General features: G+C 39.9%; 2 protein-coding genes across 2 annotated transcripts in view; one reads left to right on the top strand and one right to left on the bottom strand.

The window, feature by feature from the left end:
• PGM5 (phosphoglucomutase 5) overlaps positions 1-10,474 on the top strand; it is a 63,566-nt gene extending 53,092 nt beyond the window's left edge. The window contains exon 11 of the mRNA XM_044445819.1: positions 7,809-10,474. Coding sequence (XP_044301754.1) covers positions 7,809-7,898 — 90 coding nt within the window. The 3' untranslated portion in view covers positions 7,899-10,474. The remainder of the gene's footprint in view (positions 1-7,808) is intronic.
• Positions 10,475-11,122: 648 nt separating this feature from the next.
• Positions 11,123-20,508, bottom strand: TMEM252 (transmembrane protein 252). The gene is made up of 2 exons (XM_044445820.1): positions 17,039-20,508; positions 11,123-14,723 (listed from the first exon to the last, which is right to left on the bottom strand). Exons 1-2 carry the CDS (start codon positions 17,425-17,427, stop codon positions 14,462-14,464), a joined length of 651 nt encoding a protein of 216 aa, XP_044301755.1. The 5' UTR covers positions 17,428-20,508; the 3' UTR covers positions 11,123-14,461.
• Between the last annotated feature and the right edge of the window lie 1,228 nt (positions 20,509-21,736).

The raw sequence follows: 21,736 nt of genomic DNA, 5'->3' as shown, positions 1-21,736 counted from the left end.
ATTGTTACCAGTTTCTAATCTGGAGAAAGTAACTGTTGCTGTACCAGTTTCTAGAAGATATTATTCATAAGCAGGACTTCCATGCTGCAGTGGTCCCATCTCTCACATTTGCCCCTCACTCCATGTACTAGCAAAGAGGAGGTCAGGATAATGGATCTTGTTAACAGCAGGATATAAGTCATCAGTCTCAAGGAATGTTTGTTTGCCCTAGAACTACCAGAGCAAGGATGGGAAATGTGTGCTGCTCCCCCACTCACTGGACCACATCTCCATCATTTCTCATCATTGGCCATGCTGACTAGGGCTGATGAGGTCGCAGCCCAACAACATCTGGAAGGCCTCACATTCCCCACCCCACATTCTTCACGCCAAGAGACGGCAACCTTTTGATTATAATATTATGTGTGCAGCCAGAACAGATATGGAATTTATTCATATATATCCCACTTTTTTCTTTTCAAGGAACTTGACGGGGCTTACATAATTCCCCTCCTTCTCTCAGTCTTATTTTCTTACCCAGTTCTGCTCTGCAGAAGGAATTTTTCCCTCCAGTTACACATTGTCCATGTGGGTTCATTTAATGTAGAAGGATCTTGTATCTGGGTAACATCAGAAGTCATGTTAGTGCCTTACCCCCTTCTCCAGCAGCTTATTCTATAATGGTGCCTTGTCACCACTTGTATTCAAACATGTCAGTGTTAAGTGGACTTGTTTTCTGCATAGGCAGAGCCTAACTCAAACAGAATTGCGTCATGCGAAAAGACAGGACTAACCAGCTCTTTCCCTTCCGGATGCTTCTGAGAGGACCTGTTGCCTTTCTAATAGCCTTGCAGTCTTTAAAATACAAACAGAAATCTGGACATATTTCCTGTCTAACAAACCTGGCAATCCAGATGGTGGTTTTTGGAAGTTTGCTTTCTGAAGCTTTGAAAGGTGAACTGGAAAACAATAGAGACTATTCTGCCAATGTGAAACACTGACTTGTTTAAGACACTTTGTCCCATGTAATTAGGACTAGGGGAAGCACCCTTGTACAGAGGCTGGTTCCAAACAAAATGTTTTTATATGTGAATTGATCAGAGCAAGATAAATTTAGGATAGGAGGTGGAAAGAGGGACAATAAGATGGGTTTGATTTTACTGTTCCCTGTTAGCCAGGCTTGTGAATTGACCTTGTTCCTATGCCCTTAGTAGCAGCCAGATATACAGAAATTAAGGCAGTGACAATTTCCTCAACAATTTATTGCCTAATTTCTACATCAGACTAGTGTTAAAACCACATCAGAGCCAGTTATTTAAAAAAGTCACCCTGGCTTAAATATAGTGTTACATTATCAGACCTCTCCTTATTTTCTTATCCTCTGCACCTCCCCAGATGCCTTCCAAATCTACTTCAGGAGGTCCTCTAACCCTTCAGAACAGATTTGGGAGATGTGCAGGGTCAGCAAGGGGGAAGGGAAATCGATGTATGGAGTAGGCTCCACATCATTGGCAGTCAGGTTGGATACAGTTCCTAGTCTATAACATACAACCCATTTCTCATGAGCTACACTTAAACTTCTTTATCTTGTGCTTTAAAGTGTAAATGGTTGATCAGTTGAGGCTTTCAAATGCCAGAACTGTTTGTATGCCCAAGTGTCCAGTGTGTTAGATATAGCACTGTCCCTTTCAAATTTTTACAGAGACCATTAGAAGAATTCATATATTGTATGTATGTGTACATCTAGAATGGCAGCCTTAACTTTCAAGGGTTAAATCCAGACATCTGCTAGTGCACTGAGACATTTTTTCTTTGTTCCTGCCCACAGTCCTGTATTTCAAGCCCTCTAGGGTAGATTATGAGAAAGTGCTATAGTGGTGGGAGTGTGGGAGTATAGGGAGAATTTCATCCTCCTCAAATTTCATTGATGGAAAAATTTCCATCAGCAAAATAACACACTTTATTTCCGCCCAAAGTTAATAATATTTTATGACTCAACTTCAATATTAATACACTTTTTCTAAGACACAGCAGTATGCAACACAATCTCAATGTCATTTCGAAACTTCTCAGTATCATATAGTAATTGGATATCTAAATATTCTAGCTTCATCTCGTTTCATTCAAAGGCATATCTGTCTTGCTTACCTCTTTTTTCCATTGCCCTCTTGCTTGCTTAAGCAGCAGTTTGAAAAGGGAAGGCAAATTAGGCTGATTTGTCAATAACAATGGAGGCACTGATCTTTTTTTAGCACATTACCAAGTTATTTGTAATATAATTTTATCAGTATAGTGTGCACAAGTTCACTTCTATCAAAAGTGTGGAAATAATCATTTACTCAGATAAAACAAAACATGGTCAAAATGCAAAGGTAATCTGCAATCCTGTATAGGAAACAATTCTAAAATTAGTCTTGAAACTTGTACAAAATGATACTTAAGCCAGAGGAGGAGGTGTTATACACCAATTAAATTTGAATCAAGAATGTCTCATGATTTAGCTGTATGTATTTGAATTCTTCGGACACTGCAGATTAACATGGACATTTCATTTATGTATCCTGATGAGCAAATGTTTCTAATCTCCATTTAAAACCATCTAAACTACATGACCATCACCAAATCATGTGCAACCCAATTTCATAAATTATTTATTTTTGCATTTAATTTTATTTAAATTATTATATTCCACCTCACCTGGAAATAGTCTAAGATAACAGTATCATGATTATAACAATAAAAAATAACAGTAAACTTCAAGCAAGATAACACAGCAAATTTATAGAAATAAAATCTATAAACATGGCAGCAGAAACAAAAGAAAAACTAATATTGTATCACAATAGCCTAAAACCATCTGATTCAGATATTAAAATCAGTTATAGGCCAATGGCCCTTTTCAAAAGAAAGGTATTTACCATCTGCTAGAGTGTCATACAAGAAGATAAAAGAGAAGGGATCCCCAGAGCATTGGCATGACAGTGGAAAAAGCCTCGTCTTTGGTCATAGTCCGATGAACATCAGGCATATGTAAGCGAGTCTCTGTTAACCACCTTAAGTGAGCAGTCTCATGACAAAGAAGCAATATGTCAGATATCCTGCCCGTAAACCATAATGGATTGTAAAGTCATCACCACCACTTTGAACTGGGCCCAAAAATATATCAGACTCTAGTGCAGCTGTTTCAACAAGAGAGTTCCATGCTCCTGATAAGCAATTCCATTTAACAGTCTGGCTTCTGGACACTTTTCAGAGGTAGCTCCAGGTATTTAATTCTTATCCTTTACTAATACCAAGGAAGTTCTTCTACACTTGCTTTCCAGTACAGGACTTAGAGTGCACTGCCATGTCTACTCAGAAGAACCACTATGTACAGGGGTGATAAATTAACCCATGAACTGTGTGGATGTGCACTATACATGAGCTGCTTCCAGTCTACTGAAACAACCTATGAAAATGCTATTCATGAACTGTTATGGTGACATCTGAACCTGTGCGCTTGGGCAGCTCCAGGGTTAAATAACTACAAATTAATGGCTTGGTTTTGTTATTTTTAGAACATGGGACATGGTCTTAATTATGCTTGGCTCAGAATGCTAAAACACACACTCTTAGGCAGTTTCCACTTAATTTGATTACCAATTCTATGAATAATTAATTCTATGATATATTAAAAAGAAAACTATATTCCATTTTCAAGGGCTACAATATAAAGTAGAAAACCCCTGTTCAAGTTTGTTCAATGACCCAGAGCAAGTTGTGGGACATTCATGAGCAGTAATAAATGTGTATAGATTGCTACTTCAGATATCATTTAAAGTATGGAAGGTTCCCCTTTCAAAACCTTTAAAAAATATCAGACTGGTTCATGATTTTGCAATGAATCTAAATATCTAGGCCATAGTCTAATACAGTTAGGTATACTAAAACCATTTGAATTCAGTGGTTTTAAGTGCATCTAACTCTGTGCTGGACTGTGCACTTTTAGATTGCATATCCAAGTCTGAAAGGTGGCTTTATGGTTCAGAAGTTACAAGTTTTGCAACCACAAAAGTATGGTTCTAGACACCCTTTCTGTGGTTTCTACAAATAGGCTGAAAATGAGGCCCTCCTTGTTATATGATGGATATGCCTTCACAGGCATTTTCTTAGATTATTATTAGAAACAGAACTTTGGACTTTAATGCACAGTTTAGTTTCCCATTCCATTTTATTTCTTTATCAAGTCAAACCATGACTATGCTAAACTGAATTTTATCAGGCTGTGCCCAATTTGATCTGCATGAAAAGGAAAACAAAATAATAAAATAATTACCATGTATTTCCAATCAATATTTGAACTATATTTAGCTTTATCGTACCTTGTTAGAGTAGCTGTTTATAAACTGTTATCATGCGCTCTCTTTCTCTGCTTTTTTACTGCTTAGTAAGATTGAAATAAAAGGATTCAAAACTGACTTAGAGGAATGTGTCCATAGAGGTTATTTTTACAGGAGTAGAGCTATTTTGTGATGGAGAAATTGGTGCTTTATTAAATATTAGATTTTCATTGAGTGAATTATTTGGCCACCCCTGACTGAATACTTAATTATATTACAAAAACTGAAACTGTGGAATAGGGTCATTTTAAAACAAAAGCAAGAGGAGAACAAGGAAGAAAGAATCCCTTCATGGCATTTCCCTTCTGTTCTTCATAGGAGGCAATGCTGCTGTCAAGATGGGACAATCTGCAGTTCAGGCCTCTGTGCATAAACCAAGAAGACATGTCCATTTCTTCACAACTGTTATTTTAAACAACAGTTCAGAAGAAAAAGCATGCTTCCTTTTTTGAGATTATTTAATTAGAACCAGTTTCATTTGGTTGGCAATAGATTACTGCTGTATAGGGTGGGATTGAAATCACATAGTTGTGATATTAATTAGTAGGAATGTTGCATTGGGTGTGTTACAGTTGATCTTGTTTGTTAGAAGAAGATCAAAGGAGAAGAGACAAATGCTAACAGCTTGCAGATGGCACTAAGAGTAAATACAATTGGCTTCTCCTGTGAGATCTTCCCATCGGTACTAGAGCTTGCAAATTGTAAATCCAAATATTGGCAGGGACAATACTTGGAAATCTTTTCTTTTTTCATTAAATTATCTCTAGAGACCATATCACTGGCGTGTTTCCATGAGAGCCAGCACAGAGATTTCCCACAGTCTGTACTGATCATTTAAGTTTTTGAAACATTTTTCCCCTGGAGGACAGGATTAGATTAGTTTATTCAAATAAACAAAATTATTTTGTAAACTTTGTTCTCTGTATTGTTGGAACACATCATAAAACACTTGGCACATAAAGTGATATATGCACCAGTAGTGGGGAAAGATTGCACCAAGCCTTTAGCAAGGAAATGATGAAGATGCTGTCTAAGCTAGGTGTCCCCAAAGGGAAGACACCTTATAGCTATCCAAAGAGGTACCTCTCTTGGTTACCACTAGGCTCTTGTGACCAACTTCTACTTTATTTCTTAACCTGATTATGATTTTGACTAAGAGGCTGTAATAAGAACATAGGAAGAGCCATGCTGGATCAGACCAGTGACCCATCTAGTCCAGCGTTCTGGATGCACCATGACAAGCAAGATTCCACAAGCAGGATATGAGTGCAATAGCACCCTCATGCTCAAATTCCCCAGCAACTACTGTACATAAACATACTGCCTCTGATACTGAAGTTCACATACAGCCATCAGAACTAGTAGCCATTGATTGTTTTTTCCAGTGTGCATTAGATTACTTTGATCATGCTGTATTGCATTTGCCATTATTGTTCTCCCAATCTTGAGTGATCCTTTTGGAGTTATTCATAATTTCCTCCAGCTTTAACAATCATTAATATTTTGTTGCCATCAGCAAACTTGGCCACTTCACCGCTCACTTCTCTTTCCTGTGACCCCACTGTTTATGTCTCTCCGCTGGGAGAAATTACCATTTATTCCCACTCTTTCTTCCTGTTATTTAAAAAGTTCCTGATTCATCAGATGACCTCCCTTCTTATTCCATGAGTGCTGAATTTTCTCAGGAGTGTTTAGTGAGGGACTTTGTCAAAAGCCATTTGGAAATCCAAATAAAGAATATATACCAGTTTATCCCCATCCACACCTTCAAAGAACTCTGCATGCCACAGATTCAAAAGAATGTTGTGTGTTTTGGAGCTTAAACATCCACCTGTAATTTGTACTTAGTTTTTTTGGCAAGTTATTTTAGTTTGCCTACTATTTTGCCTCTTAGAAAATGAGAGTTTGTGACTATCTGCACCTTCATGGCAGCTCCTTGTGAGAAGCTCTTGACACTCTCAAAATTTCAAATATTCCCATCAGCCAAAAAGAGTGGGGACCCTGACTAAACCATAAGGTGTTTAGCCCTTTTAAAACTTGCTTCTTGATCCAAAAACTTAATTCTCCATTATACAGAAGTGGGCAAGGTGCTTATTTTTTATCCTTCTCCATCCTAAATTGATCCTGGAAGAAGGGAAAAAGGCACTGTAATGCTTACTTCTTTTGGCCTTTACTGACAAGCAATAATCACCCTTGATCACTCATCTTCTAGGTGGCCCGGTATCCAGGATGTTTATACTATATCCCACCTCTCAATTCATGACTGATGGGATCCATTCTACCTACCAATCATTCACTCATGGCTACCCATGGTAAAGAAAAGCTGATTTTACTGTAGTGTTGTCTTCATCCATCTTTACCTGAACCTCCTTGGAAGCATCAGGACCTATGGTGGTTAGCATGCAAATTTACCTGCCTTCAGAGAGTCAGTGTACACTACATAGAAAAAATCTATTTTGTCCATTTGTATTATATGATTTCTCTTTCTGGTCCCTTTCTGGTCCCTTTCCCCTTAATAAAAACTTTCTAAACTGGATATTGAGGTTGGTTGCCTCCCATCAAAACCCAAACTTGTCTTGATGCTTGAATTATGCTAAACCATCTACGGGTTACATGCATCCCTTGACCAACTTTCATATTGCACTCAGGACCCCCTTCTTGCTCTTCAGCTGGTCTGGCTCTTCAACTGACTGACACTGTCAACACTTGAGGAATTCACCAATTAGATGGGCAGTTGAGGGGAGTGTGTGATGAGATTGTTGGCAGGGGGTGATGGGTAAGGCACTTTATGGTACCTTAATGCTCTAGGAGAAGTTTAAACTCCCCAACTGCTAAAATGTCAGGAAAAGTGGGAGTGGGGTGGAGCTCTCTCCCCCCTGTGTGTGTATGTGTGTAAGAGAGAGAATCTTCCCCCTGGCATCTGAAGCTTGTCATTTCTTTGCTTGTCTAATTTCTTTGTCCCAAATTAGAAATCTCCAAAGGTGAGCCTGACATTTTGAAATCATATCCAAGACTTTCTGATACATTCTGTTCAAAGGCTGTGTTTCTGGTATGAGGTAGCAGGACAAAATATGCAGAGCATTCTGGGTCATCAATGTGGTTAGAAAAAATGTGACTGGCTACACATTAGTAGGCATAGATATGCTGTTTCTGGCTGCTTTCTTACTGAAAATCCTTTCTGGGCTTCAAAGTTAATTACATAAGAAGTCATGGTAACTCGTATGTGCAGCCATATTTAACGCAAAATCCAGAGGAGAGTGAAACACATGTGATGGGAGTGAATGGGCTTGCTTCTTGGCAGAGGAAATTTGTACTAGCCTGACATAATCATGTTTACCCTCACATATGTTTCCCTTGTGTGCCAGTGAACATGTTTTTTAGTAAATGAGCTTCAGCTATTTTTTGTTTTTAATGTATCATGAATTCATTATCCTTTTTCCTCTCTTGTAGGCTGTACTGAGTCCTCTCATAGCAATTGCACTGAAAATATCTCAGATTCATGAGAGGACAGGTCGAAAGGGTCCTACTGTCATCACCTGAACCAAGGAAGGATTACTAAACCAGGGCCAAATTTGAGAGGGCAAGAAGAAGGAAGACCTTGCCCAAACACATTAGCTGTTTGTGCCTTATGTTACTCTTAAGGGTTTAAGGGCAATGGGGGAGGGAGGGGGGACAAACTTCAGTGCTGTTCATAATTTGTTTTCATAGATCTACTAAGACAGCAGTGCACTTAGTTCTGTACTATGGCTTCAGTGTCTTCTAATCAAAAATAGCAAGAGAAAGCTTCTTTTATGTCAAGATCCAGGCATTACAAAATATCATCATGACAGAAAAGATTGTTATGTTCTGCCTTCACAAAGAAGTATATTACTTACTGCTCTGGTTGGACTTCATTGCTGTGCACAGGTTCTTGGTGTTTGTATTTTGAAAACCCTTAGTTATAATTTAAAACAGAACTCTTCTTATGGTAGCCAAGGTAAGTTTGAAAATGTGAGGCAATGTTTTCAATAGAAAGGCTCAGTTCCCCATGTTTTCTAAGCCCATCTTTTGACAGTGATGGGCTAAACCATGATTTTAAACTAGAGTATAACAGGGCTCTTGCTTACTCTAGCAATTCTGGAAGGTTCAGCTGCAGAGAGAGGACTTAGACTGCCCAAGCTGACAAGATGTTTTCCCTTGACATGATATGCCACACAAGGCACAGAGTCAAAGCATTGTGGCTGTTGATCTACAGAAATGGCATGAGTGAAAATTCTAATAGGGCCTGATTCACTACATGTTTACATTGGAGTAAATCCCTCTAAGTTCAATAGGATATACTCCCATGTATCGTAGTACTGCAACTTTACAGTGAGATGTTGTGTAACAGATTATTGTTTCCAAAGCATACTGGCATCCGCCAATCCCAGTCTCCCAGTTCCAAGAATAACAAGTGCTGTTTTACGCACCAGCTGAAGCCTGGAATCTGTTACATTCATTCACATTTTATGTAAGTGAAACCTCTGAATGTAAAAAGGTGGAGAAACACAGCTCTTTGGCAATCAGCTTTCATTTTCTGCTCGTCTGTGTATTATTCACAAATGCCCACTCACCAGCACAAATGTTCTGTGCATGTAATTTACATGCTTACACTGAACAAATTCAGTGGCCCTTTCCCATCTAACTCTCTTCTAAACCTTTCTCCATTTAAATTTGACAGCAATTTTAAGGGAGATACCTGTTTAACATTACTAAATAATGCTGGAGGAGTTTTCTTGCTTTTAATATTTAGCTACTGCAGTCGCCAGGGGAAAATCCATGTTTTTCATTACATTTTACTGATTTTACAAAGGAAACTACTGGATTAGCTCACCCCTCCTTTTTTGTTTTTGTTTAAGTAAATGAGTACTCTGTAGGCCAACCTACACATTCTTCAAATCATTCATGCATGATTGAATTAATTAGTTCATTGATAGCACATGCAGCCCCAATTGAGATAGGTGTTTTGGTGCTCCAGGAAGGTAGGATTTAGGTTCCTCCCTTCTATTTTCATTCTGAAATTCCACCCCAATTCCATTTTAAGCCTGAAAAAAAATTGCATTGGAATCAATGTTATGCATGATTTAAATAATACGTAGTTCAGCCCTGAGAACAGTGTATAGGTCACTTTAAGCTGTGGAATTGTTGCAGAGTTGTTTAGAATACAGCAGTAGTTGGGTTCTTTCTTGAATAACTTAAAAGTGGAAAGACACTGGAAAAGGTGAATCCATCAGATGAAACAATACCAAAGTGCATTGCACTTGTCATTTTTTCCATAACTAGTTAAACTTCTTGGAAAACAGGATTGATACCATTATAAGTATTAAAATTATCAGCTATGTTTTCCAAGTAGTTTTCTTTTACTAGAGTGTAATGCAGTGCACTGGAGTGTTGTGTTGTGGGTGTTTTGACTAGAAGAGGTTGAGAGGGAGATTGCCTGAAATAAAACATCACCTTTGTTGCCTGTGGAACTGTAATAAATTGAGTGAAGTTTTAGAAGTACTTCTCTAATTCCTTTAGCTCTCTGAAAGCCTACCAAATGTTTTATTAGAAGGTCATATGATGAGTCATCAGGGAACAGATGGAGGAGAGAAAGGATTGCTCAGTGAATACTTGGGTACACCAAATGGTTCGTGTGCCTGTGAAAGAATAATATGGTTCCAACTCTGGCACACAACACCAAAATGATAAGAACTCCTTGTGCATGTGACTCATTTGAATGTGTTTCTTTGGGAACAGATGTGTGGCTGCTTGTCATTCATTGAGATGGCTTTTGTGCAATATGACCTTTTTGTAGCCTAGTAACGTTCATCACAACGGTCAAATGTTCTTTTCAATGCACTCTTGAGTGCTCTTGTGCTTTAAGAAACTGATTTGGTTTCCTTTGATATTTGTCAGAACTTGCTATGAGATATAATAAAGTGCAATGCCTTACTTCTGCCTTGCATGAAATTGCTGATGATATGACAAGGCTTGTCCTCATATAACAGACTTCTTTTTAGCTGTGTCTAAGTAAATGAGGCACTGAGTGTTTCCTCACTTCTAGAATCACAGTGTTTTATTGCAGTATTATTAAACATCTTTTTTGTAAATCAAAATAAGTGTAATGGTGCCTTTTTATGTAGAAGTACAACTTTTACAGCCCCTGGGCTTAAAATCCAACAAAAAGTGGCTAATTTTCTGTAATGTCATACAATGTCTCTCAATGAGCACAATCACATATCATGCTAAACCACCGGGCAAAGCACAGGGTAGTTGTTCACTGAACAGCGTGTGGTGTGCCTAACAGATGATTGGGCTGTTTTTTTCCTTCTTCACTAAGTCCCCCAGCTACCTCTGGCAAATAAGTGTCCTTCATGGCAGAATCTGCCTTCTATCCCCCTCCCTGCTCCAACCACTACCCTTTTCATTCACTGCCATTTTAACTTTTGTATTTTTCAGACCCTCAAAAAAGCACAGCTGAGATTGTTTTTTAATGCATTGACTCATGAAAATTGTACAATTGTGTTTGCCACAGTAGAGTTCTGCCTTGATGTGCCAGCCCAGTCACACAATAAGTGTGTGACCTACACACACAATAAGTGAGTAAGAGTTTAAAAAAAATATTTTGCACCTCATGCTCACAGAGAGCCCCATTCAAACTTTTCACATCATTTATATAGCTTCCCACACAAAGAATGTCAGAAGCTCTGCTTTGGTTGGCTATAATTTCCAGCAGTACAGGCCTTCTTAATACACCTGCTCACAACTATTTCTACCAGTTAAAATTTGCTGAAGCTCCTACCTTTATCAGTTTAAACTATGCTTGTAACTTGGAGTTTCTGATTACCTCGCCCTCCCTCATCACTTTGTACATGTTCTGAACATCTGAAGGTAATGGCTGCCTAAGCCCATCCACAAATCAACCTGTGGCTCCTTCAATTGTGTAACTTTTTTTAATGTACTGTTGGTCTTTTTTCAAGTGTGCTCTTAAAGCTATCTAGTAAGTGTAGTCTTGTCTCATCAGTTTCCTTATCTGCTTCTTTCTCAGCAGCAAAGTGAAGCAGGTAACAAACTGACAGCGCAAAACTGCATATAGATTAATTTGTGCACATTTGCAAGGCCCCACAAGGGGATGGAGGGCAGGGCCTCCCACTTAGCAGTGTGATCCACTGATTTCAAGTGTTGAGCTGATACTTCTCATTAGCTAACTGGGTAACTTGGCGACAGTTCCAGACTCTCAACCCACCCTACCTCACAGGGTTGTTGCTGTGGAGATAAGATTAAGAGCAGCAGGAGGACAGTGGTGTAAGCCACTTTGAGTTCATAGAAAAAAAGTGGGATATTCATGTAATAAATAAATCTTTTCAAACTCTCCAGCTCCTCCAGGAAGGAGAGATGTTAATTCCTTCCCCCAACCCCTCAAACACTTTTCCGACTCATTTCTAGGACACTTACTGCTGCAGTTACTGTGGTTTCCTGACAGCTATAAAATGTAGAAACATACATATAACATGAATGGGAAATAGATTAAGTGGAAATTTGTGTGCCTGCTGCAATGAAGCAGTTAATGCAAGTGTGCAAGTTTCTCTTCTGTTAAATTTTCAGAAATTTGGGGGTCTTAACTATTGGAGAACTGGAATAACTGCTCCAAACTGGAGCAACAAAATGGAGATTAATATTGCTCATTTCAGCTTGGAACTTGGGGAAGCACTGAAAAGGGAGGAAGTGTAAATACTGTGGGTTGTGTCTTGCAAATCTAGTGGCTTTGCAAGATGGACAGTGCAGTCATGCACTAAATTGCTGGCTGAGTAATACATGAGAGACATTAGAAATGGAATATAACTTTTGTTGAATTAAATTGCCCCAGAATGGTTAATGCTGTGGACATCTGCATATCACTTTGTTTATACGTACTGGAACCCATGATAGTACGACCTTGTTCCTTTAGCAGTTACAACCCAGGTTTATGCATAAAGACACCAAACCAAGAATGCGGTAACTTACCAAGTGGTATGCCCTTAGGAAAAACTCTTCTCTGAATCACTAAGGAATAGTTCCAAGTATATTAATCCTGTCAATGGGAACAGCTCATGGTTCTTTTTTACATAAAAATGCTCAGTACAATGAATCAGCCAAGCTGATCCAGGACACTTTAAATCATAGCTAGTTTCTTAGGAAGCTGTATTCTTCAGGATCAACATATTAACTGAATGGACGTTTCATTCACACAGCTTCCAATAAGAATGACTTTAGGAGTGCTGCTTGCCACAGTCAAGAGGTTGTTAGGATCTGGCCATGGAAGTATAATGTACTGCAAGAATCCTCACCCATGAGGAAATAATTTGTCAGTATGTTCATACCTACCATGTAGTACAGCCATAAAGATAGATAAAAACTTTTTTCTACAGCATAAAAACAGAATATGATCTGGAAAATATCCAAAATTTTAAAAAATCCAAAGGGTACGGCCTATGAAACTATACTTCTATAAGTCTACTGTGGAATTTTTTCTTGTGAAGTAACTTACTAAAATATTTCAGAAGTTCTGGTAAAGGTACAATACAGTGCAGGTTTAGAAAGAAAGGGCCCTATAATTTGCAGCATGCCTCAGTCAGCTTAGTTGTAGGCCTTTCTCTGTCTAGACTTTTATAGGACTATGCCCTAAGAGGTTTACTGCATTCTACTGTGGATTATGTTTGTTGACTAAAATGGAAGCGCACATTCTTCATTTTCATCAAGCAAATGCCACTTTATTTTTTTCAGTGCAAAACTTTATTGTAAGAAAGTGCAATGCAATATTAAACAATATGTAAACTATAGTTAGCCCCTGACCACAGAACAAACATAGTTGTAAAGTAACAAATTCCAACTGTTCATTTGTTGATTTCTCAAAGTTGGCCAGTCCTATCAGAAAGAAAAGGAAGTTGATGCCAGAGCTCCACAGGAGTTACAAAAAATAATGAGGGTATTACATATGGGCATAGAGTGTAATGATGCTAATGACAATGGAAATGTCCATAGCTTTCATACCTCAGTTGGCTATTTTTATCAAGATAAATGTCAGTTAACTATACTTGGGGATTTCCCACCCCCCATCTCTGGATCTGAAAGGTAGTTGTGGTAATTAATAAGAGTACATAATGGAAAATTGCTTGTTGTAATATGCAAAAGTAGAAGTCTTGAACAAAGAACATGTTCTTAACAGCATATTTCCCCACCATGTTTGTGATTGCAGAGTCCTCTGGAATCATTCCCTATGTCCCATATGTGTTTGTGTGTGTGTGTGTATTGCACAAAGGTACCCCAGTAAGAAAGAACAGTCTAAAGCTCTGAGAAACAGTTTAAATTCACATTCTTCAGTTTAACTTACATATACATCAGTGGAACTATCTGAAATTAAATTGAGGTCTTTGCTTGGGCTATGGAACTGGACTGTCCAGTACAATCATAACTTAATCCTGTTCTCTCACCACAGCTTGCTCTCTGTTACAAGATCTTTGTACAGAAGAATGTCTGAAAAATAACAGAGTTTAACTTTGAAGAGTTTAACTTTGAAAAAAGGCCTCTTATCATCCTTGCAAATGCCAAGGATAGAATAAAATGTTTTCCCCATAGCAATAGCATAGCTGACTTTGCTTAGTATGTATGTATGCCATCCTCATTCATCATTGGAACATAATGCTTGCTTTGGGTTTCTTCTTTCACTCTTTCAGACATATCCCTGCCTGGGCACTTCGTCATGGCACTACTGTTCCTTGGGGTTTGTGGCCATTTTTTAACATGTAAATGTAAACACATCTAGCGGTTGCCACAACCAGCAATAACTGGTTGGAAGTCAGCATTGTCATCCATGACCCATGCAACACCAAGTTTTATTCCTGGCTGGAATGATGCTATTTCTGAAATAACCTTTCTAACGGTTCATGGCCAGGCATGGAGTACTACTGCAAGGCTATCTTTGGACCCAGTGCTCGCTGATAGAATAGCGACCTCCAGTTCCCTCAACAGCACTCTGCCACAATGGCTGAACCACTGCCTTGCCTCTGTCCCAGAATAGCAGACATGGCTTATCTCTGATCCAAGTCTTTTGGCAGGCCATTTCTTCAGCAGTTGATCTCTGGCACAGATGCAGTAGAAGTCTCTTCAGGTGTTGAGACTGTAGTTTGCTGCTGCACAGATACTTCATATGAAGGTGGTGGTTGTTCCTGAGGATTAATTTCCTCAATGAATTCAAGGCTACTCTCTGTGTACAGAGGTGGAGGTATGTTGTAAGTGTCCTCTCGTTCCAGTGGGAAGACTGGCAGTGGGAATGTCTGCTTTACAGGATCAGTGCTGTCTTCATAAGATGGAGGGTAAAAGTCAGGCCTGCAAAAATCACAGTCAAGACAAAAACCAAAACCACAGTTTAAAAGAATTCAGTGTTAAAACTACAGCTGTCTATAGTGTGTTGTGGAAGAGTCTGCACCAAGAATTATGTTCAAATCCAACATCTGTTTACTTCATTGTCCTTTTTCCTCAGTTTTCAGAAGTAGACCCACACAAACATTTTTATTACATCAAGAACCAAAAGTGCCTACATATAAGTGAAGCTATGAGGAGGGGACTGAGAGCAGGGGTTGACCATTTGGGCAACAGTTTGACATCATAGGCCTTCTCTCTGACTATAAATTTTTAGGAGAACTGTGGTACTAGCACAATGTGCTGAGCCTCAAGCAACAAAGAGTGAACCGTATTTTTATATAATTGCTGGATTCCTTTCTTCTTTTGGAGATCCTGTATTTCAAAAGCAAATGTCTGCTTCATATAAGCTTATTTATACCCTGAAATGTATTTTGCAGGGCAGGCTGCAAGCTCATACAAAGTGTTAAATTTTCCTGGTTATCTTACCAGGGTATGTACTGTGTCATATTTATAGAGCTGCTGCTTTGCCGATTGTGAATGTTTATGGTGCCGTTACCACAACAGAACAGGAAGTGACATTTGTATCCATGGCCCATTAACACACTTTGCCAGGCTGAAGGCCAAGGCCTGCTGGACTTAAGGAAGGCTCACTGTGAGACCTAGGAATGGCAGACACATTTGTACAGAAATCTCCAGCACAGGCTGTGCAGATAAGAGCAAACAGCTTTGGCCATCATTGACAGCTAATGAAATGGTGAGTGCAAAATAAGTGTAGCATGTTCATAACCTATGTGGAAAATACTGCAGAACCACCATATGTGTTTATGGGTTTGAATCATGCCTTCACATTTAACAGATCTAATTTTCAGGATGTACAGTCAGGAAACTTTGTGAACTAAGCTATTTTCCTCAATAGTTACAGACCAACTATACATCTTCAAACAATATTTTGGACTCCATGTTTTTCATCAGGAAAGTGTTTTCACTCACACTAAAAATATACTGTATGTACAGACATGGAGCTAAAATAATAAAACAAAATGGTTGTTCAGTTATTTATTTATGTGCCAGCTTTCTAACAAGGAGCTTCTGGTGAGTTTGTGAGAGAATGAGGTAGCTCTAAGGCATTAATTTTCAGGAATGTTAGACAGAAGGACAGCTGCACAGTAGGATCTGTTCATGGATCCAGGTTGGACTAGCTGCACTTAGATTCCATTAAAATAAAAATAAAAGATCTTGTGTTATTTTTATCACTATTTGTATTAGTTTCCATGAGGCCTAAATGCAACTAACTTAATTGGGATCTAACATTTTTGTATTTATTTTATTATATTTATATCCTGCCTTTTCCTCCAAGGAACCCAAGGTGATTACATATTCCTCCAGCTCCTCTCCATTTTATCCCCACAACCTTATGGAATTGCTTAACCTGAGAGTCTGTGAATAGTCCCATGAGCAGGCACTAGAACCTCAGTCTAGTCTGGATTCTACCACTGTTACCACTATCCCACATTGGCTCTCAGTGAAGATTGGATCCAACAGAGGCGCCATCTAGAGCAGGGGTCTCAAATTCAACTTACCCGGGGGCCGCTGGAAGTAGAGTCTGGGTGAGGCTGGGATGCATCAAGTATTCCGCCACTTGGTGGTGGTGGGCCGCTCATCCCGCGTTGCTCCCAGAGGCCGGCCCGGGCGCCGTCGGCGCTTTGAAGGCCGCAGGGCCCCTCCCCCGTGCCCCACCCGTCCCGGCAATTGGCCCGCGGGCCGCAAGTTTGAGACCCCTGATCTAGAGGAAGTAGGGTTGAGGTAATTTGCACATGTTCCTGCTATAACTCGCAACACCAGTTCAGACACCGTTACAGGGGATCTCCTAATTTAGGGTAACAAAGGGTTGAAGAGAAAATGAATTGGCAAAAATAACTTCTCCCCCTTTCCTCCAGCATGAGTAGTTTGGATTCAACCCATTAAATTTCAAAACAGTTTTTTAGAACAGTGGCCTAAAAATGTTTTTTTTTCCATTTGAAGTAGGAGACCATCATTTCCATTATATATTATATGGGTATTACATATCTCAGCAGGAAACACACTGAGCAAATGTTTTTAAAAAATTAAGGGCACATTCCTATTGCTCCCACAGCAGATGCACACAGTACTGTGGCAAGAGTGAGGTACAGCATAATGATGTTTACTGCTGAAAAGAGAGGAAAACATATGCAGTCTGGAAAGGGTTGCAAAATGTTAAAAGACCAATTGATTAATCTGATACACTTGATGGCACATACCTGTCTATGGTACAGATATTCTGTTGAAGTCTGGGATTTCCATGAATAATGCTGAAGAATAAGCCCTTGTATCTGCTGGCTTCATGATAAATGCTCCAGAAGATCCCAGAGATGAGAAGTAAGAACCCCAAGGGTAATAGAAAATATGCAATAGGCAAGCTATTGCACTTGCAAGCAGAGGCATTTGTAGAGATGCAAAAGGCTCCTAGACAAATAACAGCAAAGCCAATCATAAGCACAAACAAACGGAGAAATGAGAAGAGGTTCCTTGACATCTTTCCAGTTAGGCCCAGCCTCAGCTTTGAGTATCTCTTCAGTGCTCCTGTCTGAGTCCATAGTTTTATATGTTCAGGACCAACTGGCCTTTGGACACGTGTTATGATACTCATTAACCATTTGAAGGAACCATAAGAACTCAAGAGATTAATTTATAATCAAAACACTGTTCAGCAAGAAACAACAGATGCCTCCTGTATTGTTTGGCCGCCAGCATAAACTCCACGAACTTTTGCTGCCTATGGACACTGTTGTAGCTGCTTGCATTTTAACTCTGCAGCCAAAAACAAACTGCCCGTGCTTTATAAAGCTTGATCCTAAGGCTGTTGACATATTTTGGTTGAGCTGAGATATCCTTCCTGAAAGGTGGTTATATAATGTAGACTTCATTACATACACCATCTGGAAAGCATACAATTCCATCTGGTTTATGAGGGAAGTACAAAGGAATCAAGGCTGCTGAGTGAAAAGAACAGATACCACCCAACATACCATAAAAGCTGTTATAAATCCTAGTTCTGTGTCATTTTAGTTCTGTCTGTGTTGACCTCAGTGTTGTCATTTCTCTATCTACTTAGAAATGACGCAGAGTCCCTCCCTATTAAATCGCCGGGGAATGTACTAGAATGCCCAACAAAAACAGCAACCTCCATGAGGGAGTTTGTGATGTCAGCAGAGAAAAATCCTGCTAGAATCTGTAGAATCAGAGATTAACTGCAGAGTCCTCTTGCAATGTTAGAACAAAATATGCATGACAAAAGGTGACTGCTTCATTTGTTAAATAGCTGCAGCTGACAAAGATAAAGTGAAAGTGTTTTATCTTTTTAAAGCTTTATCATTGGCTCATTAAACATTTCAGCCATTTTATTATGGATCCTATTAAGCAATTACACACTACATGGAATTTTCAAACCTGTGTTTGCCTTGTGGTGCCTTTACAAGAGGTGGACAGCAAATTGCAAGGGACAACTGTTAGGCAGGAGATACTTACGCATTTCCCTGTCTGCTGATTCTCCCTCCAAACACCCACCCCCATCGGCTCTGAGGGTGGAAATTAGGCCTTGGTAAGGGCCAGGTTCTAAAAGGTGTGGAGTGTGGGTCTGAGTAACCAGAAGGCATAGGTACATTGTCCAAAGCAAATGGGTATCAAGAGTTCAGACACAAATTGAGGGTCAAAGGAATTGCAAGTGGGGAATTAAAGCATGTCAATTTCCAAGGCTGCAATGCCAAGGTGGCAAAGCCTGAGAGATGGGAGTCCCAGTTCAACTCTTCTGTCTGGGCTCCTTGACAGTAAGCTCAGCTGCAGAGAAAAGGCTTAGGGAAAGACAGTACTAACAAGGGAAGGACTTCAAGTCTTCTTCCCATCTGTTGGTTAGGAAAGATCATCAGAAAGTGTGGGTGGATGAGTGGGTGGGAGGGAATGGATCCCCAAAAGGAGGAAAATGAGAATAGCATAGCAATTTCCACAGCTTTGTCATGTGCTAATTTATATGTAAACTTAGAAATAGTAATAATAATTTAAACAGAATATAACACCTCTCACCTATGGAGGAACATGACCACATGACCCACGTGCTTGCCTGTCCAGCCTGCTGTCCAGCTGCTAACTGTTGAGTGGTAAGAGTTCTTACAGTTCATTACTTTTAAACTGGCATTGGAGGCTTCGGCGAATGGGGCGGCATAAAAATGTTTTAATAATAAATTAATAAATAAGACAGCCCTTCTCATAGAGGTTGTCTTCAATCAGAAGCCAATTCATTGGAAGCCTTCTGTAAAAGAGGACACCTATTACCTGAAAACCCAATGCAAGACCGCTAACTGGAAAAATAGTCCTTGCCAAATTATGCCCCAAACTGGGAAGTGTGAAATGGCTTTGGTGCAAATGATCTCCCCCACCAAAAAAGGAAAAGAAAAGAAAGGAAAGGAAAGGAAAAAGAGAAAAAGAAAAAGAAAAAAATCAGCTTGGCTTTTATGTTACATTTATGTAGCAATGATATTCCTGTTAGGTATTGGCTAGAGTAACATGATGCTTTTGGTCTCTTCAAAATATTTTTTGCCATTCAGGTCCACCAAACCTAATCAGTCCTCTAGCATTATAGAGAAATAATAATGAGACCAGAGAATTAAACTGAATATATATCAGTATCTGAAACCAGCTTTCAAATGAACCTTTCATCTCAAATGAACCTTTCTTAAAGATGCTTTGAAGTAACCACAATTGGATCCCAAGGGATCCTCTGACTCATTCCTCTGATTTAGCATAAAAATGGCAATGATCAGCCCAGATCTATATCATGGAGTACACCACATCAACCATTGATCAAAGTCATGGATGCCACAAACATGTGATCAGTGGTGATTGCATAGGTGAACATCCCTGTTCGGCTTCTTGTAACAGTAGCAAAGCAAATGAAATCTAATGTAGGCATCTTTGCCATCTTGATTATGTATAAACCCTTCTTTTCTGAGTGGGAGAGGTCTCTAAAGGCCATAAGAATTACCTTAGGACTTTTGGAAGCAGCAGCAGCGGGCATGCAAAGTCACCAGAGGAGTATCTTTCTTGAGGATGGATAGGACTACAAGACTCAGAAATACCATGGGAAAATTGGAAACCCATTTGTCATTTTCCCCAAGAGAGAATTCGCTCTGGCAGAAATATATTTGTCATTTTTAAATTTAAAATATTCATATCCCACGCAAGAGCCAAACAGAGCTCCACTGGGATCCCAAGCTGACTCTTAGGGGTTCCCTGAATGGTCATGGCCCCTTTCCCTAGACTGTATCCCATTTTCCCCAGCCACCCCAGTCATTCAGTGTTTTCTCAGTTGTTGTGCAGCTTCACCCCTCCCTCATTCTAAAAGGTAGAGATTTCTCTCCTAAGGCTTAATTAATGGAGCTTTACACAAAAAACTTGGCATTTTTTAAATGATTGGCCTTTGGTTCCACCGCATTTTGCCTTCAGACCCACCAGTGACTGCATTATAGAGAGAACATTTGCAATGTCTAAAGCAACCACAACAATACACCATAAAAATAAAAGCATATCGGAGATGGGAAAAAACAGTCCTAAAGACAAATAGTTCTAAAAACAACATCATGATTAAGTAGGTTCATAGAAGAAGAAACAGCACCTTAGGTCTGCTGGACCCAAGCTGACAGGACAGTGTGTCAGTTTCCTGATGGAGTTACAAGGAATTGTAGTCACAATCCAGAAAATAATGTTCTGCCAGTGTCTAGCTCTCTCTACTGCCTTTACCAGCCCCAGAGGTGATACAGGCAGTGGCAGGCCATAGGACTACTCTGAGTGTTCAGTTAGATCAACCGAAGAGCTTGGCGCTCCTTTGGGGCTTGAATAAGAGTTGTGCATGGAAAACCCACCAATCTTCTCCCTTCTAGCCACAGCAGTAGTTCTTTGCACCATTGCAGGGAATTGGAAAGGAATGTTTTAAGCAAACTAACATGCAAAGTGCACTGCCTACATTACGCTCTTCTACACACTGTGAGTATCTTTTCCCTTTTTTCACCAATGAATATTTTACATGAATCTTTAAAAGGGGTGGGAGAGGGGGGAGAGATTACCTTGGGATTTGAACTGGGAAGCTGGTTTATCAGAAGTTCTTGATAAGAGCTTATCTTGATAAGAATGAACTCAGTGAGCTTCTTGAGTCATCCATACCTGTAACTTGTAAATAGCCATTTAAAAGTCCTAGATTAGTTTGAAACATCTACAATTAAATTTATTTAATACAGTATTTTGTAGTAAAATGTGTTTAATGAGGGCTTTCATTTTTTCAGACATTTATATATGTATTTTTGTTTTACTGTGATACAATGCAGACAATATAGTAGAGTCTGTTGCTGGCCTGGGGCCCAGGAGCTCCCAAATTTGAGGTGGGTAGTGACATGGGGAGGGACTTGCTTGTTGTCGGCCTCATGGAGATAGCCACAAAAACCAAGTTCCTGCAGATCTCGCCATCCCCCTAAACCAGTGGTCCTCAAACTTTTTCAATAGGGGGCCAGTTGATAGGCTGCGGTGACCATCGCAGGCCGGTGAGGTGGGGGTGCCTGGGGGCATGGGCTGGTGAGGTGGCATTGAGTGTGTGCAGTGGTGGCTCACTCGCGTGGAGATCTCCCAGCAAGTCCCAAACCACCTCCGAGCGAGCAAGACACCACCTTCCCACCTGCGCTGCGAGGCAGCAGTGAGCGCACGCATACAGGAGGCAGGTGGCGGCTTGCTCACTCGGAGACCATCTCCAATTGAGCAAGCCATCGCCTCCTTGCCCGCGCAGCAAGCACGCGAGTGGGTGGCAGCGGTGTGGGCCAGATGGATGGCCATGGTGGGCCGGATCCATCCTGTGGGCCATAGTTTGAGGACCCATGCCCTAAACCCAGGAGCCTTGGTATCCCATATTGATGGGGCCA

Source organism: Varanus komodoensis, unplaced genomic scaffold, assembly GCF_004798865.1.
Source record: "Varanus komodoensis strain SLA01 unplaced genomic scaffold, ASM479886v1 scaffold5, whole genome shotgun sequence".
NCBI lineage: Eukaryota > Metazoa > Chordata > Lepidosauria > Squamata > Varanidae > Varanus > Varanus komodoensis.
The sequence above is the reverse complement of the archived record's forward strand: the minus strand, read 5'-3'. Positions and strand labels throughout refer to the sequence as shown.

What these genes read in the sequence shown, in the direction of transcription:
- TMEM252 (XM_044445820.1), bottom strand. Translation starts at nt 17,427, where the DNA reads ATGAGTATCATAACACGTGTCCAAAGGCCAGTTGGTCCTGAACATATA. An exon ending in AATATCTGTACCATAGACAG is followed by an intron (nt 14,724 to 17,038) that starts GTATGTGCCATC and finishes TGATTTTTGCAG; the next exon opens with GCCTGACTTTTACCCTCCAT.